The sequence below is a fragment of the Phyllosticta capitalensis genome (genome assembly GCF_038381095.1).
Source record: "Phyllosticta capitalensis strain CBS 128856 chromosome Unknown BKA78scaffold_1, whole genome shotgun sequence".
Taxonomy (NCBI): Eukaryota; Fungi; Ascomycota; class Dothideomycetes; order Botryosphaeriales; family Phyllostictaceae; genus Phyllosticta; species Phyllosticta capitalensis.
The window spans coordinates 3,539,852-3,562,760 of record NW_027117439.1 but is presented as its reverse complement, the minus strand read 5'-3'; the positions used below and the strand labels follow the sequence as shown (position 1 = coordinate 3,562,760).

Below are 22,909 nucleotides of genomic sequence, written 5' to 3'. Positions count from 1 at the left end.
CATATCAATTCTTCAGGCTTGCATTTGACGGCATGGTCATGATCATACGGGCTGGTATTCGTCATTCATAGCTTTATTCTCATCGCAGGGCGGAGGAGTACAGCATTAATTAATCGAAGATACCCCTTTGGTGCGGTCACTCTCTTTACCACTCATATGTTTTCATTTCAAATGCTACTATTACTGCCTACCACTTCTGCAAATTTCTTCTCCGGGGGAGTCAAGTCAATCCGCGTCCAGCACTTCAAACGGGTGTTCGCCAGCCAGGGACGAGGTAACCTCCAACCAACTGGGGAAGGTTCCGCTGCTACTTGTGAGAAGGACAAATCTTCCAGCCGACCATTACTGTGGGGTGATGCGAGAAAAGTGCAGATGCTTCAAAACACAATGCAACGACCGCAACTCGGAACACACCCAGTCTCTCAGAAGTAAATGTGGATGTCGTAACACCGGAAGAAAGATTCAAGGGAAGGAAGAAAAGAGACAACAGACACCAAAACAGCCAACCAACCAACCAAGCAGAACCAAAGCGCGAAAAAGGGGAACCAACCTCCCTCCACACATGAACCGTTTCCCTTGCCACACCCGCCTTGCTCTCGTGTCTTGCTTCACACTGGACTCCGCCCTTTCAATCGAATGGTTCGTTTCCCTCTGCAGAAGACTTTGACACTGCCGCTCGCTCGCTCTCATGCCACTTTCGGCCGGGCAATCTCGAGCACTTCGGGCACGTCCTTGCGCAGCGAATCCAGAATCTCGGCCCACACGCGCTGCTTGAACGCGTCGCCCTTTTCGCCCAGCAGATATGGCGATACCCTGATCAAAAACGTATGCGAGTCAGCAATCTGTCTGTCGTTTTGCTTGGCCGCAACCACCAGCAGCACGCCCCCCATCTCCACTTCCCCCAAAGCGTCTCTTCAAAAGAACAACAGGAAGAACGAAACCCACTTACTCCTGAAACTTGTCATGCTGCCAAAACTGGCCGTTGGCCTCCTTGCCCAGGGTGACGCCGCTGACGAGGGAGCGCGCGCCCTGCTCGGTCGAGCGCGCAAACAGCGCAAAGAAGAGTCCCCGCACGATGCGCACCATCAGAAAGCCGGAAAAGTCGCGCCCCAGGTCGCTCTTGCACAGGCCGGGGCAGCACGACGTCACCACCACGTCGCCCTCGGGCGCCATGTCGGCCACGGCCGCGGTGCTGCCGCTGCTGGCGCTGTCCGACGGGGGCGACGTCGTGCCTCCCCCTGCGGCAGTCGTGGTGGGGGAGGGGGAAGGGGGAGAGGGGGAGCTCCCCGTGAAGCGGCGGAGCTTGGCGATGGACTGGAGGCAGGCCATGGTGAAGAGCTTGGAGACGTTGTACTGCAGCTGGAAATGGTAGTCCTTGGGGCCATTGCAGGCGTCGAGGGGGCGGTCGCTCTCCCAGACGCCGTCGCGCAGCAGCGCGACCTTGTGCATGCCGGACGAGACAATCTCGAGGACGGGGGCGCGCTCGCCGGCGCGCTTGCTGCGCGCCAGCGTGGGCAGCAGCAGCAGCGCCAGCAGCACCGTCGACACGACGTTGACCTGCAGCGTCTCCTCCCAGCCCTGCGCGCTGACGCCGTGCGTCGCCTTGTAGACGCCCGCGTTGAGCACGGCGGCGTCGAGGCGCTCCAGCCCCGCCGCCCGCTCCGCAAACGCGTACACGCTCGCGTGGCTCAGCATGTCGAGCGGCCACACGCTGATGGTCAGGCTGGGGTCCTTGGCCCGCTTCGAGCGCGCCGCTATCGTCGTCGCCGCCGCCGACCCCTTGGTCGGCGACCGCACCCCCAGGATGATGTGCGCCGCCCCCAGCTTGGCAAACTTGACCGCCGCCTCCAGCCCGAGCCCCGTGTTGGAGCCCGTGATGAGAATCGTCGCGCCGCTGAACGACGTCCGTGGGTTGGTCGGCGGATTCCATTTGTCGCGGAACAGTTTGAGGAGGGAGCCGGACATGATGGCGTTCGAGGGTCGGACGTTATGCGGAGAGAGCTGGTTGGAAGGTTGTTCGGCTTCCAAAGGAAGTTTTGTTTTGCGGGAGAAGAGTTTGAGACACGTCGGCTAGGAGTAGCCCAAGAAAATCCTCCGCCGTCAGCTGCCTTTGGAATGGGGTTGATGTGTGAAGTGAGCGCGTCTGCCAGTCTGCTGTGGGAAAGAGGTGAGGAAGTGACGGCTCAAGTCTCAGAAGACGGGCAGTGAACAGAGACGCTCGGGCTGGCGGAGAGCCCGAAGTTGCGAGGTGCTGGCCAAAGGTGGACGCATCGTCTGTAGCAGTTTGAGCAGGAAATAGGCTGCCAGCTGTATAGCGATGCCCGAACTTCGTCGGTAGTGGGGAGCGGCGGACGTACCCATGTGTAGCGCGTTTTATCTGCCACACTTTCCACGGATGTTTGAGCGCTCTCCGGTGGTGTCCTCCAACCCTGCCCCTGCCATTCTTGGTATATTTGGGCATTTGGATTGACCGCACCCAGCGCCTAGCAGCGCGTATTTCTAGGCAGCAGACCGCCATTGCTTGGAAGTTTCGTGCGTCCACTCTTCCGTATACTGTCATGCGAGTTGCGAACAATTTTTCTGGGTCAATCAGGGGATGAAATGGATAGCAAGTCTTGATATTTTGACCAGCTTGGACACTACCTAATATACTTGTAAACTGCACTGAGAAGCTTTGTCTGAGCAACTAGCTCCTCACTGACCTGCCTGGATTCGCTCCTTCTCAAGGCCGGTGAGGCCTATAACCCCATATTAAACCTTTAAACGCCATGCTTAACATGATCCAAGTGCCGTAGCCAAAACCCACTCCGAAACCGTCTGAAAATTCTATGCAACATGAAGATAATCGTAAACAAAAAAGTGACTGATATTTTATGCGCCCTGCATGAGCTCAACGGGAGGGCGCTGCGTGTGAGCAAGAATGGGTCGGTTCTCTTCGTCGATGGGGGTCATCTCGCCTGGACTAGCCGTGGTGTCCTCAACGGCAATCGCAGGCAGATTCGGGCTGTCCCCGTGGTCCTCTGGGTGGTAGACAATGGTTGCGCTACTACTGCGCGCTCTCCTGACGCTCGGACTTGTCGGGCTCTTGCCGTCAAGGTCGGTGTCTGTGGGAGAGACGGGTATGTCTTGCTTGGCGTGCAATTGTGCTAGCGCCGCAGCCAGGTCCTCGGCGTGCACCTCCTTGTTCGGAGGGTCTTCGTCCCTAACTTCCCATCCGTGGGGTGGACTTGGCGGCGGGCTGATGAAGAAAAGCTTGTCGCTCTTGGGCAGCGGCAAGTGCTGGTCTGTCGGGTTCAGAGGAGTGTGGGTGCCAAAATAAACGCGGATGCGGTCGCCCATGATGGTCTCTCCGTCGAGCTTTTGCTTTATCGTAATGGCAGCCGACGCGTCAAAGAAGGATACGACGATGCGGCGGAACGAGCGCAGTGGTGCCCAAGTGTGGACGGGAGCGTACGAGTTGATCAGTTCGCGGATGGTTACGAGGTTGCTCGGGTGGAAGATGGATGGTTCTTGGAGGTTCTGGCGGTGTGTCAGTGGCGCAGTCTTTGTGGAACATTGAACGAGGCGTCAACATACCGTAATCAGGAGCGTGTTGGAGGGTGGCGAAGGCGTAATCAGCGGTGGGAGGTCTGAGAGGTCGATAGAGAGCTTCGGGGTCCGGCGGTTCTTGGGCGATGTGAGGGAGGAGGTGGAGGAAGCTCTGGAACGAGGGGGCGACTGGGGCGCGTTTTGCTGCGACATGTTGGAGTCCATGGCGGCGGTATGGAGGAGTAGTTGGTAGAGGTGGAGTGTCGAGAGAGGAAGAGCGGTGGTTGTGGGAATGGGAGCGGAGGAGCAGAGTCAATAAGTAGTAGGCGGACAAGGGTGGTGAGTATCGGGTCGGCTAGGTGGCGCAGCATCGAGCGGCATTCTCACAGCGCTGCGGCGACTGACTGAGCGGCAACCACCTCACCCACTCCAGTCCACAGCCTGCACCCACCCAGACGCGCATTCCGGCCCACGCTACTCCAGCACAGCCCAGCGCCCGATGAGCGTCCACGCCCAGCCTTTTCGGTTGGCATTTCACATTTCTCTTTGTGTTTCACCGTATACTCATCAATTATTCGGCTCCGGCCCCCCAGCTGCGCCCCGTCAAAGCCTCCGAAGCACAATACGCATCCGTCCACGTTGATCCAACGCAAGCTCCCGCCGGGTGCTTGGGCTTGATCCTCACCCAACCACACGATTTGCATATGCATTATTCACACGGACATTTTGAACATGGATCCTAGTTGCTTTGCTACTGACAGCTTCTCCGCATCCCGCATCGGGCTAAGCCTTCTTGACCTGAACCACAACCTTGCCAAAATGGCCGCCGCTAAACAGATACTTGAGCGCATCCTTGGCCTCCTCGAACGGGAACACCTTGTCGACCACCGGGTGCAGCTCGTGTCGCCGGTAAAAGTCGCACATTTCATCGAATCTGTCTCGCGGCCCGTTCAAGATGCCCTTCAGAGTCACATTGCGTCGGAGGGCCAGCAGGTTGACATTGGTGCGGTCGCCCGGCTCATCCTGCTTGCCAGAGAGGTAGCCGATGCTGTTAATCAGGCCGCCAAAGGCGACGGAATCAAATGACTTGCCCAGCGTCTTCGCTCCGCCGCACTCGAAGATGATGTCGGCGCCCTCGCCGTGGGTGAGCTTCATGACTTCATCTTGCCATTCAGGATTCGTGCGGTAGTTGACGAGGTAGTCGGCGCCCAAAGCTTTGGCCTTTTGCAGCTTCTCATCAGAAGATGAAGTCACAATCGCTTCGATCCGTCAGCTTCCTTGTCTCTTGCGGGATCCTTCCGTCTCCCGTTTAGGGTTCGGGGATGAAAAGGTTTGGGATGGAGCACAACTAAGACAAGCCTGACGTCATGCTCCGACGGGGGCGGTTGGTTGCTCACCTTTAGCACCGCTAGCCTTTGCGATTTGCAAACCGCTGATGGACACTCCTCCGGTGCCTTGCAGGAGAACAACCTCGTCCTTGCCTCCAGCCTGGCCCAGCGGCCGCATGCCGTTGATGGACATCCAAGCAGTCACTGCAGCAATCGGCAGGCACGCGCCCTCTTGGTCTGTCATGTACTCAGGGACCTTGACAAGGCCATAGCTCGGGAAAACACGGTGAGTCTGCAGCACGCCGTCTAGCGGCAGACCAAGACCATGCGCCATGTGATGAGCCTTGACTTGACCAGTCGTGTGCGTCTGATTAAACGTCGACAGCACGCGATCTCCAACCTTCCAGTTCACCGTGGCCGGACCCTCGCCGACTGCCACAATGACACCGCACATGTCGGCTCCAGGGACGATGGCCTTTGGCGGCATGTCTTCGATAGTCTTGTGGTGCTTGTATAGACCCATGGCGACTGGGATTGCACGTCAGAAGCGCGTCTTGAATCCCTTTTTGTTGTAGCGAGCACTCTACCTTCAGTGTCACGGTAGTTGAGTGACACAGCCCCAATTTCGACCAAAACTTCGTCCTTTCCGGGCTTTGGAAGCGCAGACGTGGTCATGTAGAGGTTGTCCAGACCATCCTGCAGGGTCTGCCATTGCTTGACTTCTTGCACGTCGGCCATGATGATGTTGCAGTTTTTGGGTTCACGAAGCGGCGAGGGAAGTGAAGAACGAGGAAAAGAAGTCGAGAGATAATCGTGACTTCATATTGCCTCCTGATTTGGACTACAGCAGTGGGGTTGCCATTACAAAGCAGCTCGCCGGGAAAGCTTACCCATAGACTAGTTTGGCCGTGCATAGAAAATGAAGCCGCCAGAGACAATCACGGATAGTTTTTGCGGTGTTGATGTTGGTCGTCTACTAGGAGGTCAGCATGTGACTGCGCCAATAGCTGCATAATGGCAGCATACTAATCAACGTTAACCCATGGCGAGTAATTATGGCTGGCGCCGCATTCAACGGCCGTGACCCGGCCGGGGGCCAACGTGGGGGTGGTGGTTGAATGTGGGCCTCGTCTGGACCAGCCACAGTGGCGCTGAAGTGTGGCGGTGAAGTGTCGGACAATCGGCAGCAAAACGCCGATGGGCGCGGCTCTGGGCACGGACCTCATCGCGTCTGATGTGAAGCCCGTGAATTGAACTGCCTGCTTGCACTGCTCCTCTACCTTACCACTCACCACCAGCCACTCCTCCCGGCCATCCGTCAATCTCAGCGCCCTCACTTCGCCTCCACTTCTCGGGCACGCCGAATCGTTCAAGCCACCTCCCTTTCAAGCCGCCAGGCGCAGTCGCAACATGGACTACGACATGCTGGGTATGGATGCCGTTGACGGCATCCAGGTCAAGATTCGGGATGTGAGCTTCACGATAGCCCACCAAGTTATCCTTTGAGCGGTGCTGACGCTCGAGCTTCCAGGCTGATGACATCTCCGTCGACTTTGTTCTCAAAAATGTGGACCTTGCCTTTGCCAACGCTCTGCGCCGCGTTATGCTCGCCGAGATCCCCACCATGGCCATCGATCTTGTCGAAGTCGAGCGCAACACGTCAGTTCTCGCTGATGAGTTCATCTGCCATCGTCTCGGATTGATCCCGCTCAGCGCCAAGGGCTGCGAAGACGTCAACTACACCCGCGACTGCGATTGCGAGCAGTACTGCGACCAATGCAGCATCTCGCTCATGCTTTCGGCGCGCTGCACCTCGGACGAGATCATGACCGTCTACGCGCGCGACTTGACCATCGTCAGCCGCGCCGCCAACGAGCTGGTCGGCCAACCCGTCATCACGGACCCGGAGCACAAGGGCAGCATCATCTGCAAGCTGCGCAAGGGACAAGAGCTGCGCATGAAGTGCATCGCGAAGAAGGGCATTGCAAAGGAGCACGCCAAGTGGGCCCCCACGTCTGCCGTCAGTTTTGAATACGATCCGTACAACAAGCTGCGCCACCTTGACTACTGGTTTGAGGAGGACGCGAAGAGGGAATGGTAAGTTTGCTGGTCATTTTTGCCCTGTCTGCCAAGAGCTCTGCTTAACAACCTGCCAGGCCCCTCAGCGACAACGCCAACTTCGAGGGCGACCCGCCGCAAGATGGTGAACTCTTCGACTACGACGCTGCCCCCGGCCAATTCTACGTCAACGTCGAGACTGTCGGCGGCCTCGAGCCGGACGTCATCATGCAGCAAGGCGTCAAGGTCCTCCAGCAGAAGCTCGCAGCCGTCATTGATGAGCTGACGGGCGGCGCGGACCGCAACATGGGTGGCATGGACACCTTTGGCGGCCGCACTCCCGACATGAACGGCAACGGCACTGCGTACGGCGGCGGAATGGATCAGGGCTTCACGACCCCATACGGAGGAGGCGGCGGAAGCGTTTGGGCCGGCGCGGCAACGCCCTTTGGCGCGCAGCCCTATGGGCAAGCGCCTCCATACTGATGCACTTCGAGGACCAGTCCAACGGGACAGGAGAAGCTGGCGAAGTGCGCAATACAAAACTCAACTTTACACCATGATCGACAGTCACCGTATACCCGCGTGCTCGTCCCGCTGGTGCTGTCGTAGAGTACGGTTCATGGCCGTAAAAGATTTCATGGAGAGGGAGCGGATATAAGAAAAACATCACGGGATCCAAAATTCGACAGCTTCAACGGCTCAGGAAACCTCCGAGGGCTCAAAATCATTGTAACACTCGACAACCAACGGCAGTGTCACACGAAGTCTGGCATCTTGGCAATGCAAGACTGGCACACCTTTCACTTGAGCAAAAATTGCTCAGATCGAGTCAAACAATCGTGACGACGCTGAGCTACCACGACCAGGTCACTGCTCGGTGGTCTCAAAGAGGGCATGCATTAGCAAGGCGTTTGGGGGCACAACAGGCGAAGCGGCGATTTCAAGCGTAGGGGACGGCAAGCCCCCTTTCCACAGCTTGCGGATCACTTCATCAACCGGTGATGGACTCTGGCAAAAAGCATTAACGGTTTTGACTTTAAATTTGATGGCGAGAGTCCTGGTCACTCGAGCCTGCGCTTTTACGCGGCGTAGAGATGGCGAGAAAAATGGTTCATATGGGCGGATGTGGCGGCCCTCGCCAGGCTTTCTCAGATACCATCGTGGCGGAGAGATAATTTGAAAAAGATTTCTGCACAGTGGTCCACTAAGCATTCGTGCGCGCTTTCGTGATGGCCTTGCCCTTCCCTCTTGTCATGTCTCGTCTGTAAGCATCTTGGAACGCCATCACTTGGACAAATCGAGTCATTGCCAATGGCCCTCTTCATGTTGATTTCCACAGCAGTAGAACATGGAGGCCGTCCTTCTCGATTCGAGAGCTTCTTCTACTCGACCATCGTGGCCGCCAATTGACAAATCCTTGCCACCACCACCACCCTGACCTCCCCGAATGACCAGGAAGCTTTGAACGGCTTCACCCGTCCGATATTGGTACAAGAATGAGAAGAGAGATCAGATACGTTAAAACGCCGTGCCTGCTTTTGCCTAGACCCTTCTGCTGCTGCTGCTGCTGCTGCTGCTGGTTTCCAAAAAAAACAAGTTTGGCCAATCCCAAACAGCCCGGATAGACGAGAATTGTGCGAGTGCTTTGTGGAAAGTATCAAAAAGTACCGTAAAGGTATTGAGCGGAGATGATTGAGATTTGGAAGACATAGTGGAAGAGGAAGAGGCAAATCTCGTTGGTATGTTGTGATTGTACATGAGAGGAGGATTATGTGGAGCGGAACGAGTCCAGTCGTCGAACAACGAACAGCTTTCTACATGTGTGCGGACGCTGCCTTGCTGTCTGTGTTGTGCTCGCCGTCTCTATGGCATTGGAGTTGTGTGTGAGTGCGCGTTTACGAGTTCTTCACGACGCCAACCTTGGCGGCCTGTGATGGAGAGATTCGTTAGAGTTGCTCGAGATGGGGAATTCAGCCAAGCTCCAAAGAAGGCCAACTCACCCTCAAGACGCGGCCGTTAAGCAAGAAGCCCTTCTGCTGCGTGTGGAAGCAAACACCATCCTCCTTGTCCGGCATGGGGGTCTGGAAAACCGCCTCGTGGACGTTGGGGTCAAACTTCTCCAGGGCAGGCGAGGGGTCGAATCTCTCGAGGCCGTGCTTCTTGAGCGTGTCGAGCAGGATCTTGTCCGTCATCTTGAGGCCGTCGGCCAGGTTGACCAGGTCCTTGTTGGCATCGGGCGCGGACAGCTTGTCGGCGGGGACGTTTTGCAGCGCGCGGTCCAGGTTGTCGACCGACTCGACCAGGTCGCGCGCGAAGCGCTGGATGGCAAAGTCTTTTGCGGCGCTCACTTCGCGCTTGGTGCGCTCTTGCAGGTTGCGGAATTCGGCGACGGAGCGGAGGTACTTGTCCTGTTTTGTGGCGTGGTCAGCAATTCTGCTCTTTACGTCACGATCCGCCATGCCAAAAAGCCTTCTAGTCTTCCCCATGACAAGATGATTGCCCTCCCAGCCCATTGACGTCCGTGGTCAATTGATATCGATGACCCATCTAACGCACCTTGAGATCGGTAACCTCCTTGTTCTTGGCCTCCAACTGCTCTTTGCACACATCAACCTCGCTCTTCTCAGAACCCTCCTTCTTCTCATCCTTCTTCGTCTCTTCCGAGTACCACCGTGCGCCTATCCTCGAGGGCATGGCGGCGGCGGAGGCGCGGACCAGCGGCGTGGCAGCTGTTGCGCGGCGGAGCGGCGAGGACAGCTGCTGCGAGGCGCGCGAGGCGCGGAATACTGTCCGGGAGAGCATCTTGAGGGCGCGTGTGGAATGAGGATTGGCGAGGATAGGTAGGTCGAGAAGGTCGTGTGTGGAAGTGGTGTAATGTGTAGAGGTGCAGTTCCAAAATTTCGGACGACGCAACGTGACGGGCTGCCCGAACTGGGTGGCCCAAGCTTCTTGCCCGCCGCCCGCCAGTGACGCGACGAAGGTCCTTGCCACTGTCTCGTTGCCGATACCGCCCGATGCACCCACTTCTTTCCAACGTCTTCGATTGTCAAACTATCTTTGTGCTTGTTTACCGTCTACTTATGATGTTCGACACAGCTTTCTCTACGGGGCTTGCTCCTTCAATTCTCTTCCACCCCCGACGACCACTCGAATGGGCAGAAAGGGGGTAAAAAGAGCTAGGGATTGAAAGGCTTGACCATGTGAAAACAGCACCTCAATTGAGAGCAACCTCGACGAAAATCACGTGGAGACTTCCATTGAAATGTACAAACCAGAGTTGCGACGACCTGAGCTAGTTGTCGTTACATGCATCCGACTGGGACCGTAGTGCCAGCATCCTTTCCGCAAACCAATCCTCCACAACCATTACTATCAACACAAGAAGAACCATGGCAAATTCAATCATCGAGTCATTCTGATCCATCGAGAGGGATTCGTGTCCGTCAATCTTTTCTCCCCGTCCAACAACAGAGGTTCCGTCCGTCGCGTCGTTGGCGAATTCGATCAAAGGACGGCGGGCAAACCCACGAGCGCGGCAGCCACCAAGACGTTTTGAGCACCAAACTTCGACGCCGCTCCGGTCGCCTGGACTGGCTGGTTGTTGTTGAGCGTGCCAGTCGGGCTGAAGGTGGGAGTTGGAGCCAGCGTGCTCAGGATGGTGCTGCCAGCAGCATTTGTCGTTGTGAAGGTCGACGTGGGGCTTGCCGTGGTATTTGGCGGCGGAGCAGCACCAGTGGTGAAGTTGCAGTACCGAGCAAAGTCGCCAGCCTCTGTTGTATTGCGTTAGCTCATCCAGAATGGTAAGTGTCAATGGTCGCTTCTCACCCTTGTCCCTATATCCGTTTTGGACGAGGCAGTTGGAGCAGTTTGGAATGTCGGTGCTTGCGTTTGGCTTATTACACACGCATTCAGCGTACCTCTGCTCAGCAGCCTGGTCGATGCGGTCGTTGGCGTCATTGTTGTTGTCACGACCTCTCCCGGGGCCGTTGTCGTTAGGGCCGTCTGGGCCCGGCAGGTCAACCTCTACTCGTCCGTTGTTGACTTCGACCTTACCGTTGCGGAAAAAATCGACCGACGTATCCGTTCCGACTTGTCGTGCGCAGTCTGTGAACGCGTTGATGACTGGCGTACACTCGTCGCGGCAGGTGTTCGGGATGTCGTTCCAGTCCAAGTCCGCGAGACCGAGATGCGCAAGGGCGAAGAGCGGGATGATAGCTAATGCTGAACGCATGTTGTCTGTCTCACCGGTGTTGTAGACTGACTAGAAACGATCGTATGGCAGAGTCGATTGAGGCAGCGAGCGACGGTTGTTTGCTTTGAGAAGATACCTAAGGCAGATCTTCAATGGTCGAAGGCGAAGATGGTTTTTGTTGTGAGGAAGCAATTCGTTGTTGTACGTCCACCATCACCACTTTGAGCGTCTCTTCCACACATATATATATTCCGTCCAGCATCGTCGCCGAGAGCCGCCAAACTTTCTAGAGTTATCGCGAGATCAACACCTCCATCAAAGCACTCAGTTAGCCTTTGCGTCTACCCAGACGCCAACGAGCCAACCAGCTCAAACAAAAAACTGCTGCCTCATCCACGCCTGGCTACTTGCTTGTTCAGCGAGCTGCGCGCCTCCGGCGGTGCTGGTTGCTGCGCCTCCATGACGGACGCGTCGTCCCGACGTGCCCCATCTGGTCGATCAAGTCGACGTGCCGTCAAGTCTGTTTGGACGGCCGTCGTTGTCCTGCTGGCCACCGCGGTTGCGCCTGCCGCCTGGACGGGTTGGCCGTGAGGTTAACGTTGGCTGGCCGCCCGACAGGTTCCTGGACGCGGGTCGACCAGGGTCCGGGCCGGTGGGTGATCTCTTGGGTCTTGGGCTAGGCAAGAGAAAAAAAGAGACGTACCGAGGAAGCCACGGATTGGATGGTTCGGACGAGAAGCAGGCAGGTGATGGGCGGCAATATCGTACCGCGAGCGAGCAGGCGAGCAAGCCGGGACCGACTGGCTGTGCTTGCTGCGCGATGCTGTGCTGCTGCGGTGAAGGAAAACGACAAGACGGCGCTACGGGGTAAGGCGTATGGCTGAAGATTTGGCAGGAAAGGGGGTCCCTGTCCAACAGTTACCGGTCCATCTGACAGATGATGTAGGCCCAGACGGCAGGATCACGAGAATCGAAAGATTTGGGACTGTGCTTAGGTCTTCTTGGTTGGAGATGCGAACCGTTTGCTGGTGGAGGTTAGTAAACAAGCCGAGTAGAGAGCTGAATTGAGTTGTGGCGCAGAGGTTGCTGGCTACGACATGGTTTCAGCAAACCGCCAACAGAACATGTTTGTGGGGAAGAGAAGACAAGCAGAGCAGAAACCATCACTAAATCTTCTTTGTGTCGAGATCGAGCCCCCGTTCTCCAGAGAAGTGTGGTCATTGAGAAGTCACCTCTTCGTCTTTCCGCATTCTTGATCAAAGTCACCCCCACCACATATTCGACTTCCTAATCGGTGCACCCCTTGAGTCCACATCCAGCCCCCTGATACCCACCCATATCACAATTGCATAAACACAACATCCCCCTTGTTCTGTAACATCGATACATAAAAAATTTCTGCTCTTTCCCCACTATGCACAAAGCCACTATTCCTCCCTCAAGCACGCCCAACCCGCGCCCGCCCGCCAATGCCGCCCGCCAAGATGACCCCGCCCGCCCTCGCCTCGCCGCCTTGTCACTCCGTCCCACTCATCACGAAACCACTTACCGCAGTCACTTCGAGTAATATGGCTTGGCGATACCGCGCCTAGCGTGGCGCGGCGGGGGCTGAGCGGTGTCTTGGCTGTTTGCGGTGGACGGTCAGGCAAGCGCTAACTCGGCTGCAGAATCCTGCGTCGATTGTGGAGTTTCTGGGGAGTAACAGCCGGTCAGTCGGTAGGGCGTGAGGAAGTAAGATTGACGGTGGCGGGACGGATGGGAATCAGTTGGGCGTGGAAAGCAAACCGAGCACGAAGGAAGCGCGTGGTGCGATTGGTTCGCGTAGCGCATGCGGATGCTTGCGGGTAGGGTTAAGGCGAGGTGAGGGTGCGAGTGGCTTGCGCTGGTGGGAACCAGTGGTGTATGTGTTTGTCACGCTTGATGAAGAGCATGGAGAGGTTGCATGTTGACAAGATGAAAAGATGATGCAGTTCCGAATCATCTGCTGACACCCAGGGAGTGATCGCCGGACTAGTCCAGACTCAGAAAATTTCGACAAATGGATGTGGAGGGCAATATTCATCTCATACCACCGATACCACTGAGCTGATGGGATGCGATTTTGCGGCGTCGACTTGCTTGCTTTTGCACACCGATCTTTCTTCAACCGAACTCGAGTCTCTGCTCATACTCCCGTCAACTCCCGCTCGTTACGCACTCATTGAACCCGAACACTCAACACGAACACGCAAAAGATCGCAAGCAAACTGATCACCCAACTAAGCAGCATGACTTGACATGACACCAGCAGCTTGCGCGTTCAACAATGGTCGCGAGAGAGTAGATGCGGAGTTTCGGCACTCCCGCGTCCAACCATGCGCAGATAAAGCTTAGTGTCCTTAGCAAGGAGGGAGGCAGTAGGTGATATCAACAATGACGGTGCGGTGGATGGCAGCAGAATGACGGAAGTCGGTCTCCATTGGTGACCGGTCGCCCTGAGGAGATGCCATCCATGGTGGTGGCGCGGATTCTTGCGAAATTCTTGCCCTTTTGGTTTGGCTGCTGCCTGGAGTTTGAATGCTTCTTTCCACACCACAGCAGCCGTGTCATAGGAACCAAAGCTCTTGCTTGACGTGCATGATCTTGTCATTGGCCAGGATTTTCTGAGAACCGTTATCTTGCCTTCTCTTTCTCCCAGTGTGCTTTTGACTGTGATAAGTGCCATTCGGCACTTGATCTTGATATGCACTTCCGCACAACCACCAGTGCATTTACTAGGCCACGGCCCATGATCTGATAGAATCAGCTCAGCAGTCTTGGACTAGAACAAGACAAACGGGCCGTTGCTTACAGTCAAAGCCAATTCGCGTAGGCGGGAAGCCCAGCAAAAAGAGGAGCGGCGCAGCAAGACTTTTACCGTCATCAGTATGCTGAAGTTGCACCTGCGAGATACAAGCAAAGCGCACCAAGACGTAGGTCTAAAAATACAACACTTGGGCTCCATGGTGTGCATCTTGGCCTGTCGATCTCTTTGCGTTCCTGTCTCCACCTGGGCGCTATTGTGTGTCCAAGGCGTGAAGGGTGTGGCGGTGACAATGATACAGATACTTTGTGATAGCTCTGCATATGGAGCTAAGCGTCGACGTTGCAACAGGCTGTCTAGATCTGCGCGTAATTGAGGAGTCGGTCATAGCCACTTGCCTTGGAACTGGTGGAGTGATGGAAGTCGTATCTGCATCGTGAGCCCGCGTGTTTTGAACAAGGGACTGATGACGTCGCTAGTTGAACTTGAGGGTCGTGTCTTCATCAACGCCAGGCTTTGGGCGGCTTCTGCTACACACATCGACGCGTAATCATCGAGAGCGATGCTACCTCAAGATAGGACCGTGTCATCGTTCATCTTGGTCTTCCCGCTTCTCGGATGGTAACAATTCCGGCGGGCCCTAAGCAGGATTTCAGAAACAGAGCTGAAAAGGATCACCAACTTCACCACAGTCCAATCGGTTCCGCACTCAGTCAAAGCCAAAGGGGAACGGACCATAGTCCTGCTGGTAAAAGTCGCCAGCCCAAGGCCAATCCTCAAGCAGCTCTGGCGGCAGCTGAATCTGCGATCGCGGCGCCATATTTTCGATTCCGTTTGAAGGAAGGAATGGTTGTCGCGGAGGCGGCACCGCACCTGTGATATCCGCAATCGTGTTTTGGAAACTGGGCGCGAGCTGCGCACGCTGCACGCGCATGTACTCGTCGATACGGTCGACTTGGAGGCGCAGGCCGCGGCTCGTGCTGTGGTTGCGGGTCAGACCTGATTCAAGGCTTTCGAGTAGGTCCGCCATGGAGAGGAGCATGCTTCGGACTCGTTGATAGGAAGTCTCCGACAGCGCAGTCTCAATGACTGATCCAAGAATCGTTCCTATTCCTGCTAGATGATAGATCAGAGGAGTACTGATTGCCTTTAGATATGCTACAGGGACACTTTGGAAGACTGCGAGGAGCTCTGCTGCGACGTTGCATTTCTGTTCCACGTCGGGGGTGTCTTCAATCGAGAAGAGAACCATCCGCAGTAATTGTACAGTGGCTTGAGCATTGGCGGCTTGAAAACCAAAGATGTCCTTCTTTTGATCTCCCGTGATGGGGCGGATTTCCTTGAATGCGGGCGGCAGTTGATTGCACATTTCAAATACAGATTGCAGCAAGCCTGCCGCAGAGAAAGATTCTGGGGTAAAAAATGTCTGAACGGGCCGCAACGACATGTTGACGTTGCGGTGCGACCGAAGACGGTTGGTGGCATGCTCCATAACCCGATAGATGTCGATTGTAAAGTTCCAGCCGTGCATCCAACATTGAGGATCTTGGAGCCCGACTGGAGCTTCTTCCAAATGGTCGTCGTCGGCTTCTGTTGGGTACCCAACATGAACGTGTGCTTCACGAGAATGCAGTTGGCCATTCCAGACAATCGCCGAGTATACATCGAGCGTATACGTCGACCAAAAGAGTCTCCTTCGCTCTTCTCGCTCAATCACGGTGATGTCCTTTGGCCAGTGCGCCTCGTCATAAAACCGCTGAAGCGCAACAAGAGTGTGGTACCGTCCCAGATACTCATGCATGGCGTCAATTTTGCTGAATTGGATGGAAGCCACAGCGATCAATGCACATGCTCGCAGGTAATGCATGCCCGTTGCAGAGGTAAAATCCTTTGGGATCGAATCTTTGGCGGCCGCGTAAAATGTCTCCGGCGGCATGTCGCCTTCTGGCACCAAATTCTCGGTCCCTGGCAGGAGAGCGCCGTCTCTTGCGCGCGCAGCCACCAAGGCACAAGCGGCCATCGTTGAAGCGTAGAAGCCCCGTTCATTGAGGTAGTCGCGCCGACGGACCTTTTCCAGAAATGTTTTGCGGTGGAAGAGAGGGTAGATTGGGTATATTGTGATAAAGTAGAGCTCTGCAAAGGCCACGATCGTGGAGTGGGAGGCCAAGGCGAAAGCTTTCCAAGCCTCTCCCAGCGGATCGTTTGTGTAAGCCGTCAGATGACGGTCCTCCGGCTTGCCTCTTGTGGTGCGATATGTATGAGCGACTTCTGGGCGTATCGCCTGCTGCGTTTCGGCCGGCTGCGCTTGGCTCTCTGGACGGAGACCTGGGCTCTGATGACGATCGGACTGAGAGCCCTGTGTGTTTTGGGTGCTGTGCGAGTATTGGGTACTGCTCTTGCGATATCCATTCGCTTCGGGCGATGGGTTGCTACCACTGGCACCGGCAGCTGCAGGAGCTGTCGCGGGTCCTCGTGCTCGACGCCATGGACGGGTATAGGTGCAGGCAATGTCGAAATCGACGCAGTTTTGGCATCGCTGGGAGTCAACGTCGCTGGGCTTGCATTTTATGCTGCGTTTGTGGCAAAAGTCACCTGGGAAATGTCAATGGTGGGGAGCAAGCTGGAATCGAAGAGGGAGAGATACAGGCCCGAGAGGCACGTTGCAGCTTCCTGGGGCGGCCATCGGTCATATGGACGTGTCGAGCGCGTTAAATCGTGAGCAAAGCGGGGAGGAAACTGCTGGAGATCGTAACAATGCGGACGGGTCATCATCAGAAGGCGCGCGGTGAGGGTGCGGGTCCGGAGAGGCGACGAAGTCAAGGGCGGCGGCGTGGTTGACACATGCAGGTACAGAGCTCCTCGCTAACAAACTGCCGCTTATTGAGGTTCGCCATCACGACTTGATCCATGCTCCCTGTCAACTTTAAGCATCATATGTCTTTTTGAATTGAAACTCTGGGCAACGGGCCACGGAATTCCGTTTCGGGCCCGACACTCCGACCAAAAACACCACCTCTACGACACCCGGCGATAGCCGTATTGGAACAAAGACATGCAGCCAGACAGTTGACCACCATTGTTCGACGTTGGCGATCCAGGAATGGTTTGTCTGACAAAGAAAACAATCGGCTGGGCAAAAAATCAAAGTCTAGTTCTGCGTATCCTTCTCAAACAGGTCGAGTCCGGAGCTTGATTGGCAACAGGCAAATAATCCAGTTGCCACATCGAAATGGACGTTGAAAGTCATTTTAAATTCCTTCGCCTTCTTCCCAAAGTTTCTTTTTCAAAACTTTCTTCCTCTTTTTCAGCGCCCGCCAATGCTGCCCATTGTCCAAGACAACGCCCAAACAATGCCAACATCTGAACAATTCAAAAAGACCATATAACCCAATTGACCGCCACAATCCCAACCCCTCAGAGACCCGCAAAATCTGACACAATGGCGGCGCTTTCCAGACTCGTCGAGCGTTCAGAAGACGCAGAGAACTCCGAGCATGGCCCTGTCTTCATCGTGACTTTGCTCCTCATCATCTTCATGGCCATTTCCATTCTGAGCAGCGTCGTCTTCGTCCTCACAACGCCACACGCAAGAGCCTTTACGCCGCAGTGGCGGGCACGTCCTGGTGACCGCCCATACCGTGCAGCCCGTACGCCGCGAGCACTCGAGGAGGGTCTTCCAAAGATACCTGAGCCGGCGGCGGGTCCGTCTTCGAGGGATAAGGTAAGTTGGCCTATACGGCCAAAGTTGAAAACACCCGAAGCCCAGCGGAAGATCCTTTCGCCCAAGAGAGTCCGTTCGGAAGAATTTGAAGAGATTGAGTTGAACGATACGAGGCCAGCCAACATGATCTAGAAGCGGCGTGCGTCGCTGAGCCATGTGGCGTTTCGACAGGACCTTGGAGGCTCGCCGGATCGAGCGTAGTGCCATGGCCAATTAGGCAGGACCTGATTGTGTGATTGAAGGAGAAATTGAAGTTTGGTCCCGAATTCACGTGCTGTTGATTGATCTCCACAAATCCTGTGATGATATGGAAGAGCTAACAATGCTTGTGATAGCTACTATGGCTGGAGGCATCGGCGTGTATTTGACGATTGATCCAGGGGTCAGGAGATCGCAAGCGTTGGCGACAAGTTGGCGCAGAAGGAATCCTCGACGTGCCTTTGCTTGCTCTAGTTGCTGTCTCGAGGCAGACAACTTCGTTTTCTTCGATACTGAATCGGACTTGGGCTTTTCTGTTTCTTGCTTTTGATCTTGGTCCTTGAGTTTGTATTCCCCGTTTGGTTTCCCATTGGTCATGGACTTCGGAGAGCCATCGGGCAAGCTTTTGACGAGTTCACACTCTTTTTCCAAGCGTATGATGTCACTGCGGTTGAGATAAAAGTCGTAGCCAATGAGGATTAGTCCGCAAGAAATGGAATAGAACCAAAAGCGCATGGCCTCGGTAAATATCATGGGCGCCCACTCAAACTTTTTGAGATCCATGGCATCCAACTAGTGAAGAGAAAAGTCAGCTCTGCCAACGAAAAGGAAGAAGCTTTGGCAACATACAAGCGTGAGTGCTTCAGTGAAGAGAAACATGCCCAGATAACTCCACTTCGCCACATTCAGCATGGCCAGAACCCCTTCTTTGCCGCCATTGGCATCTCCGCAGAGCGCAGCAGAGGCAACCAGCGCACAGTCGATCCATTTGAAAACTCGAAAGTAGCGGCGTCCTAGAGCAAAGTGCTTGCGGAGTAAGGTGCTCGTCTCGACGAGTTGGGCCGAGGCAAAGACGCTCATTCCGAGCTGCGCAAAGCCCTGCAGCAACTTGAGGAACTTCTCCAATGCCGCGGCATTGTTCATGAAGTTGGTGAACTCGACGAGAGACATGGCGGACAGTAGCTCGGCCAGCGAAAGCTGGAGTTGGGAGCGGCCAACGATGGTATCGGGATTTGAAGGAGGCCGAAGGCGATCCGGCATGGAGAAGTAGGATGCGGAACGATCAGGGTCCACGCTCGTGTTATCGCTTACGTATAGGGCTGATGTGGGTCTCCGGCCTCTCAGCTGAAATGCCGACTGCTGCAGCTGCGCCTGCATGTGAACGGCTTTCCCCCGCTCCGAAGGCCGCTTTCACTAATCAACGCTGGTGGATTGGAAGGTTTCAAAAGCATTGCTTGAGGAGAAGGCGATGTGAAAATAAAGAAGAGATGGTGTCTTTGTTTCATCGTCTGAAGAACTCAGGGGATCTGCAAGCGCGCGGCGAAACCCCGGGGCTTCATCCCATTGCCCGAAAGGGTAATTCCGTGGCTTCAGCTTGTCGGGTGCAGGGGTCGGACTTGTACATGAGTCTGCGATCTTGATATCCTCAAGAGCATCCTCCATGGTTGTTCCACTGAATGTCTTGATGTTAACCTCCAAATTTCAACCTCCCAACACGTGTTGCGGCACCCATCCAAGAATCCACTTCGCTCGCTCACTGCAGCATCGCAACTCCACATCCCCTTCACCATACTTTTTGCCTGCAGTGGAATCATCCTCACGCGGCTCACCAAGATGAGCCCTTTGATCCTCTTGTCCAAGCAATTCCTCCAATTGTTCCCTCTTGACATGCTCCGTCACAGCAAAGTAAAACGCATGCAGTCCCCAACATTCCTCCCAATCTCCTTCATTATGCACCCACGCTCTCTTCTCATCGTCATTCCCCTCGCCACCATCCGGTCCCATAATTGCCTTGTGCACGAGGCGCAGATACAGCTGCACCAAATCGTCCACATGCACAACGTCCACGCTCTTGTTCGCTGCTTCAAATGATCCAAACGCAGAATCAACTCCATAAACTACGCCCGGCGCCACAGTTGCGAGCCTGACGCGCCCACCTTTTGTCTTCTTGCCTACCCTCTTCTCCGACGCCCGGACTGCCTCCCGCACAGCAGCATCGACATGAGCGTGCTCGCGGCTCATAGGCAGCGCGCAGATTTCATCGATGTCGGCGAGGTCGTTCCAAACTGTCTTCGCTTTGCCGCGCGGATCCTTCGTGGTATTGGTGCGCACCTTGAGCACCGCAGCAGTTGTAGCAGCGGCGATAGCGGCACATTCATTGCGCGGAGGCGCGACGTAAGGCGGGTCGACCGGCGATGGATTGAGCATAGCGGTGCTACTGGTATGGATGTAGAAGACATTGGTGCAAGGGTTGTGGGAGAGGACGTGGACAAGATGGGCGGCTGCAATGGCGGCTGCGGAGCTGGCGGAGGCGTGTGTGTCTGAAGAGAAAGTTAGGAGGTGCGGAAAACAACTTGCAGTCGCTGTCAAAAGAAATTTGAATTCCAGTGCGTAGCCATCTGAATGCTTCTTGTCCTCCAGGTACAGGGTGGTTGGTTCCTTCGTCGCTTGTACGAATGCTCCCCTTGTGTCTTTTAACATCAAACTCTGGAGCTCAAATCTATTTTCTCGCAAATCACTGCCCGGGGGTGCTGCGAACGGAACCCACAACTCACTTATGACTATTTTTGCTGTTTGTGCTGCATTTTCGAGGAAGGCCGGATTCTCAGTATTCCCAACTGCCGTACGGATGGTCCGGTGTCGTTGGAGAAGTCTTTGGGATTCATAGCGCGTTGATACGACAGCAACGATGCTAAGACATTCGGAGTATTGGTGAACGATTGGTCTCAGGACTGCTTCTCCAATGGGTTCTGCAGCGCCCAGTCTGTTGCAGTGTTAGCCGAGCACCACACTTCTGAAAATAAAACTCACACAAGGAGCTCCTCTTTGACAGTAGGCCTCTTTTTCAAACGCGCCGCAAAGGCCGCCATCGAATATTTCCGCGCCATAATTTTGGAAACAAAAGACACATGGACGAGGCTTGACAGCTGTCAGACGCTCTTATATGCATGTCGGATGAGATTATCGGACTCTGCATATGCATGATTAGTCGCACCTGTCACACCTATAAAAACAATCTGCAAGCAGCCCAACACCTGTCGGAGTCCAAATGCGTTGGAAAATCGTCAAATGCGTCATATTGATTCTAGGATATCAGAAATGAAAATGGCGTTGTGTAACAGAAAAATGTGTTTCATGACCCTGCTTTTAGAGGGAGTAACGGAACGCGGGGTTCTACGCGAGGACTGTCAGCAAAATATAGGAACTTTGTGAATGCGAGCACATACCTCGAAATCCGTCCTGTCGTAAAGGGGCTCGTCGTCCGTAGCGAGGTCGACACCTCCCGCTGCTGCGTTGGCATCGCGCTCCTTGTTGCGCTTGATCAACCAGAATCGCAGGAAGACTGCGAGGGCGAATTGGATAACGGAGCAGCAGAGCATCATCTTGATGCCGGTCTGATAGATGGGCGCTTCAGAGTCGAGGAACGCGTGCGGTCCGACAATGTTGCCGATACAGCTGGGAACAAATGTAAGCAAAAGCTGAGCTTTGGTGGCGCAGAGGAATGCACTTACTACGCGAGGAAGACGAAGGCCGTTGCCGTCACGCGCTTGGTGTAGCCACCAACGTTTGTTGCGGGCATTTGAAGAGCGATCGTGAGCGAGGCGACGTAGGCTCCGACCTAAGATGTGTTAGCGACCGCTGACAACAAGGAGGACTGACTTACAATGTAGTAACCGAAGAGGCTGCCAATCTTGTTGGTCCTTGGGACTTTCCAGAGAATGCAAGATCCAATGATGGTGGGGATCAGGTACAGAGCCATGATCAGGGTCCTCGAGTTCTTGAAGTATGAAGCAAAGAAGCCGCCGGACAAGACAAACATGATCTGGAAGCCGCCCTGAGGAATACCAAGTGCCGTTGTTTGGAGGGGAGACGAGACCAGTCCCTTGATGATGAGCTTTCCAAACTGGAGGATATTAGCATGAGCTCGACAACTCCTTGGGAGCACTTACGTTTGCAACGCCGCCGTTGATAAGCTCGTTGAGAAGAACGAAGAAGAAGAGAACCCAGACTTGCACGTCCATAAATGCCTCCTTGATCTGCTTAGGCTTGATTGTCCGGTTCAGACTACCAGTCTGGTTCCTGCGGCCAACACCAAGCAGAGCTGCCTTTTCTTCCATCGTGAACCCCTTGGCTGACATGGGACTGTCAGGGAGGAACCACATGACGACGAAACCCCAGATGAAAGTGATTGCACCGCAGATGAGGAAGATAGCCTTGTAGACGGGGAATGTGTCGATTTGACCGATTGCGTAGCAGAAAATACCGCCGAGCTGGATTTTGAGAAGGATCTTTCGTCAGTATCCAAGGGGTAATCATCTGTCAGCGTTGAAGGAGCACTTACGCATGAACCGACTCCGTTGCAGCAATAGAAGCATCCCGCTCTGAATGGTTGTTGCTCTCTGGTATACCACATGGACACGATCAACATGAAGCAGGGCGTGATTGGCGCCTCGAAGCAACCCAGGAAGAATCGGCAAACAGCCACTGTGCCAAAGCTCTCGCAGGCTGCAGTGAGCATCAAGACGCTGGCCCAACCAATGATGGTTCCGGCAACAACTTTGCCTGTCCTGTAGTGCTGAGCAAGGTAACTGGCTGGGTATTCCCAAAAGAGATAGCCTAAATACAAATTAGGCGTTGAATCCGAATTAGGTGAGGTCGACTTACCAAAATAAAAGATGCTTGCGGTCCAGGCGTACTGATCTCCGGTCATGTTGGTCTCACTCAACAAGTCGAAGACCGCGCCGTACGAGGTTGTGGACTTGTCGATATACTGCAGGACGTAGGTTCCGCAGAGCAGTGGAAGTAGGAGTTTGTCCACCTTACGGTACAACGCCTTCATCTTTTGCTTGTCGCTGAGAATTGTCTCGACTTGGGCCCAATCGTAGCCATTTTCGCGAAGGAACACTTCGGCCTCGTCGAGCTCAACAACTTCTCCTTCTCCCACCGATTTCTGGGTGATGGACATGGACTTTTCGAGATCTGGCTTGGCGGTCTCCATGTTGGCCTCGTAGGCGTCGTCCGCACGCTTTTCGGAAGCCATCACGAAATTGACAGGAGAGAACAAAGGGTTGTTGATGATTGAAAGCTGGTCGAGTGTC

The 22,909-nt window shown here is 54.9% G+C and overlaps 13 protein-coding genes across 13 annotated transcripts; 3 read left to right on the top strand and 10 right to left on the bottom strand.

Annotated features, from left to right (window-relative positions):
- Nucleotides 1–139: 139 nt before the first annotated feature.
- Nucleotides 140–569, top strand: BKA78DRAFT_303880 (uncharacterized protein). The gene has a single exon (XM_066887579.1). The coding sequence runs from the start codon at nt 157–159 to the stop codon at nt 430–432; it is 276 nt and encodes a 91-aa protein (XP_066749971.1). The 5' UTR covers nt 140–156; the 3' UTR covers nt 433–569.
- Nucleotides 570–686: 117 nt separating this feature from the next.
- BKA78DRAFT_349214 (short chain dehydrogenase/reductase) lies at nt 687–1,965 on the bottom strand (the record flags this gene model as incomplete). Its single annotated transcript, XM_066890769.1, has 2 exons — nt 687–813; nt 950–1,965. The coding sequence occupies 2 exons, from the start codon at nt 1,963–1,965 to the stop codon at nt 687–689; spliced, it is 1,143 nt and encodes a 380-aa protein (XP_066749970.1).
- A 635-nt stretch (nt 1,966–2,600) lies between these two features.
- BKA78DRAFT_303875 (Calcipressin family protein) lies at nt 2,601–3,871 on the bottom strand. Its single transcript, XM_066887578.1, has 2 exons — nt 3,577–3,871; nt 2,601–3,519 (listed from the first exon to the last, which is right to left on the bottom strand). The coding sequence occupies exons 1-2, from the start codon at nt 3,751–3,753 to the stop codon at nt 2,872–2,874; spliced, it is 825 nt and encodes a 274-aa protein (XP_066749969.1). The 5' UTR covers nt 3,754–3,871; the 3' UTR covers nt 2,601–2,871.
- On the bottom strand, nt 3,872–5,902 carry BKA78DRAFT_303872 (alcohol dehydrogenase). The gene is made up of 3 exons (XM_066887577.1): nt 5,444–5,902; nt 4,926–5,384; nt 3,872–4,787 (listed from the first exon to the last, which is right to left on the bottom strand). Exons 1-3 carry the CDS (start codon nt 5,592–5,594, stop codon nt 4,312–4,314), a joined length of 1,086 nt encoding a protein of 361 aa, XP_066749968.1. The 5' UTR covers nt 5,595–5,902; the 3' UTR covers nt 3,872–4,311.
- Nucleotides 5,903–6,266: 364 nt separating this feature from the next.
- BKA78DRAFT_349211 (DNA-directed RNA polymerase) lies at nt 6,267–7,400 on the top strand (the record flags this gene model as incomplete). Its single annotated transcript, XM_066890768.1, has 3 exons — nt 6,267–6,326; nt 6,388–6,953; nt 7,013–7,400. 3 exons carry the CDS (start codon nt 6,267–6,269, stop codon nt 7,398–7,400), a joined length of 1,014 nt encoding a protein of 337 aa, XP_066749967.1.
- Nucleotides 7,401–8,812: 1,412 nt separating this feature from the next.
- On the bottom strand, nt 8,813–9,719 carry BKA78DRAFT_291856 (GrpE-domain-containing protein; the record flags this gene model as incomplete). The annotated part of the gene is made up of 3 exons (XM_066885966.1): nt 8,813–8,845; nt 8,918–9,325; nt 9,474–9,719. 3 exons carry the CDS (start codon nt 9,717–9,719, stop codon nt 8,813–8,815), a joined length of 687 nt encoding a protein of 228 aa, XP_066749966.1.
- Nucleotides 9,720–10,421: 702 nt separating this feature from the next.
- BKA78DRAFT_349209 (uncharacterized protein) lies at nt 10,422–11,148 on the bottom strand (the record flags this gene model as incomplete). Its single annotated transcript, XM_066890767.1, has 2 exons — nt 10,422–10,687; nt 10,743–11,148. The coding sequence occupies 2 exons, from the start codon at nt 11,146–11,148 to the stop codon at nt 10,422–10,424; spliced, it is 672 nt and encodes a 223-aa protein (XP_066749965.1).
- Nucleotides 11,149–13,289: 2,141 nt separating this feature from the next.
- BKA78DRAFT_21853 (uncharacterized protein) lies at nt 13,290–14,292 on the bottom strand. The gene is made up of 3 exons (XM_066883670.1): nt 14,055–14,292; nt 13,940–13,998; nt 13,290–13,881 (listed from the first exon to the last, which is right to left on the bottom strand). Exons 1-3 carry the CDS (start codon nt 14,099–14,101, stop codon nt 13,409–13,411), a joined length of 579 nt encoding a protein of 192 aa, XP_066749964.1. The 5' UTR covers nt 14,102–14,292; the 3' UTR covers nt 13,290–13,408.
- A 308-nt stretch (nt 14,293–14,600) lies between these two features.
- BKA78DRAFT_349208 (uncharacterized protein) lies at nt 14,601–16,581 on the bottom strand (the record flags this gene model as incomplete). The annotated part of the gene is made up of 2 exons (XM_066890766.1): nt 14,601–16,483; nt 16,536–16,581. The coding sequence occupies 2 exons, from the start codon at nt 16,579–16,581 to the stop codon at nt 14,601–14,603; spliced, it is 1,929 nt and encodes a 642-aa protein (XP_066749963.1).
- A 749-nt stretch (nt 16,582–17,330) lies between these two features.
- On the top strand, nt 17,331–17,744 carry BKA78DRAFT_291853 (uncharacterized protein; the record flags this gene model as incomplete). The annotated part of the gene is made up of 1 exon (XM_066885965.1): nt 17,331–17,744. The coding sequence occupies one exon, from the start codon at nt 17,331–17,333 to the stop codon at nt 17,742–17,744; it is 414 nt and encodes a 137-aa protein (XP_066749962.1).
- A 67-nt stretch (nt 17,745–17,811) lies between these two features.
- BKA78DRAFT_21832 (peroxisomal biogenesis factor 11-domain-containing protein) lies at nt 17,812–19,130 on the bottom strand. The gene is made up of 2 exons (XM_066883669.1): nt 18,441–19,130; nt 17,812–18,383 (listed from the first exon to the last, which is right to left on the bottom strand). The coding sequence occupies exons 1-2, from the start codon at nt 18,966–18,968 to the stop codon at nt 17,880–17,882; spliced, it is 1,032 nt and encodes a 343-aa protein (XP_066749961.1). The 5' UTR covers nt 18,969–19,130; the 3' UTR covers nt 17,812–17,879.
- On the bottom strand, nt 19,064–20,715 carry BKA78DRAFT_303848 (uncharacterized protein). The gene is made up of 3 exons (XM_066887576.1): nt 20,622–20,715; nt 20,366–20,574; nt 19,064–20,131 (listed from the first exon to the last, which is right to left on the bottom strand). Exons 1-3 carry the CDS (start codon nt 20,696–20,698, stop codon nt 19,293–19,295), a joined length of 1,125 nt encoding a protein of 374 aa, XP_066749960.1. The 5' UTR covers nt 20,699–20,715; the 3' UTR covers nt 19,064–19,292.
- Nucleotides 20,716–20,957: 242 nt separating this feature from the next.
- BKA78DRAFT_329521 (MFS allantoate transporter) lies at nt 20,958–22,776 on the bottom strand (the record flags this gene model as incomplete). Its single annotated transcript, XM_066889672.1, has 7 exons — nt 20,958–20,984; nt 21,038–21,266; nt 21,323–21,429; nt 21,475–21,714; nt 21,761–22,081; nt 22,153–22,427; nt 22,476–22,776. 7 exons carry the CDS (start codon nt 22,774–22,776, stop codon nt 20,958–20,960), a joined length of 1,500 nt encoding a protein of 499 aa, XP_066749959.1.
- Nucleotides 22,777–22,909: the final 133 nt, after the last annotated feature.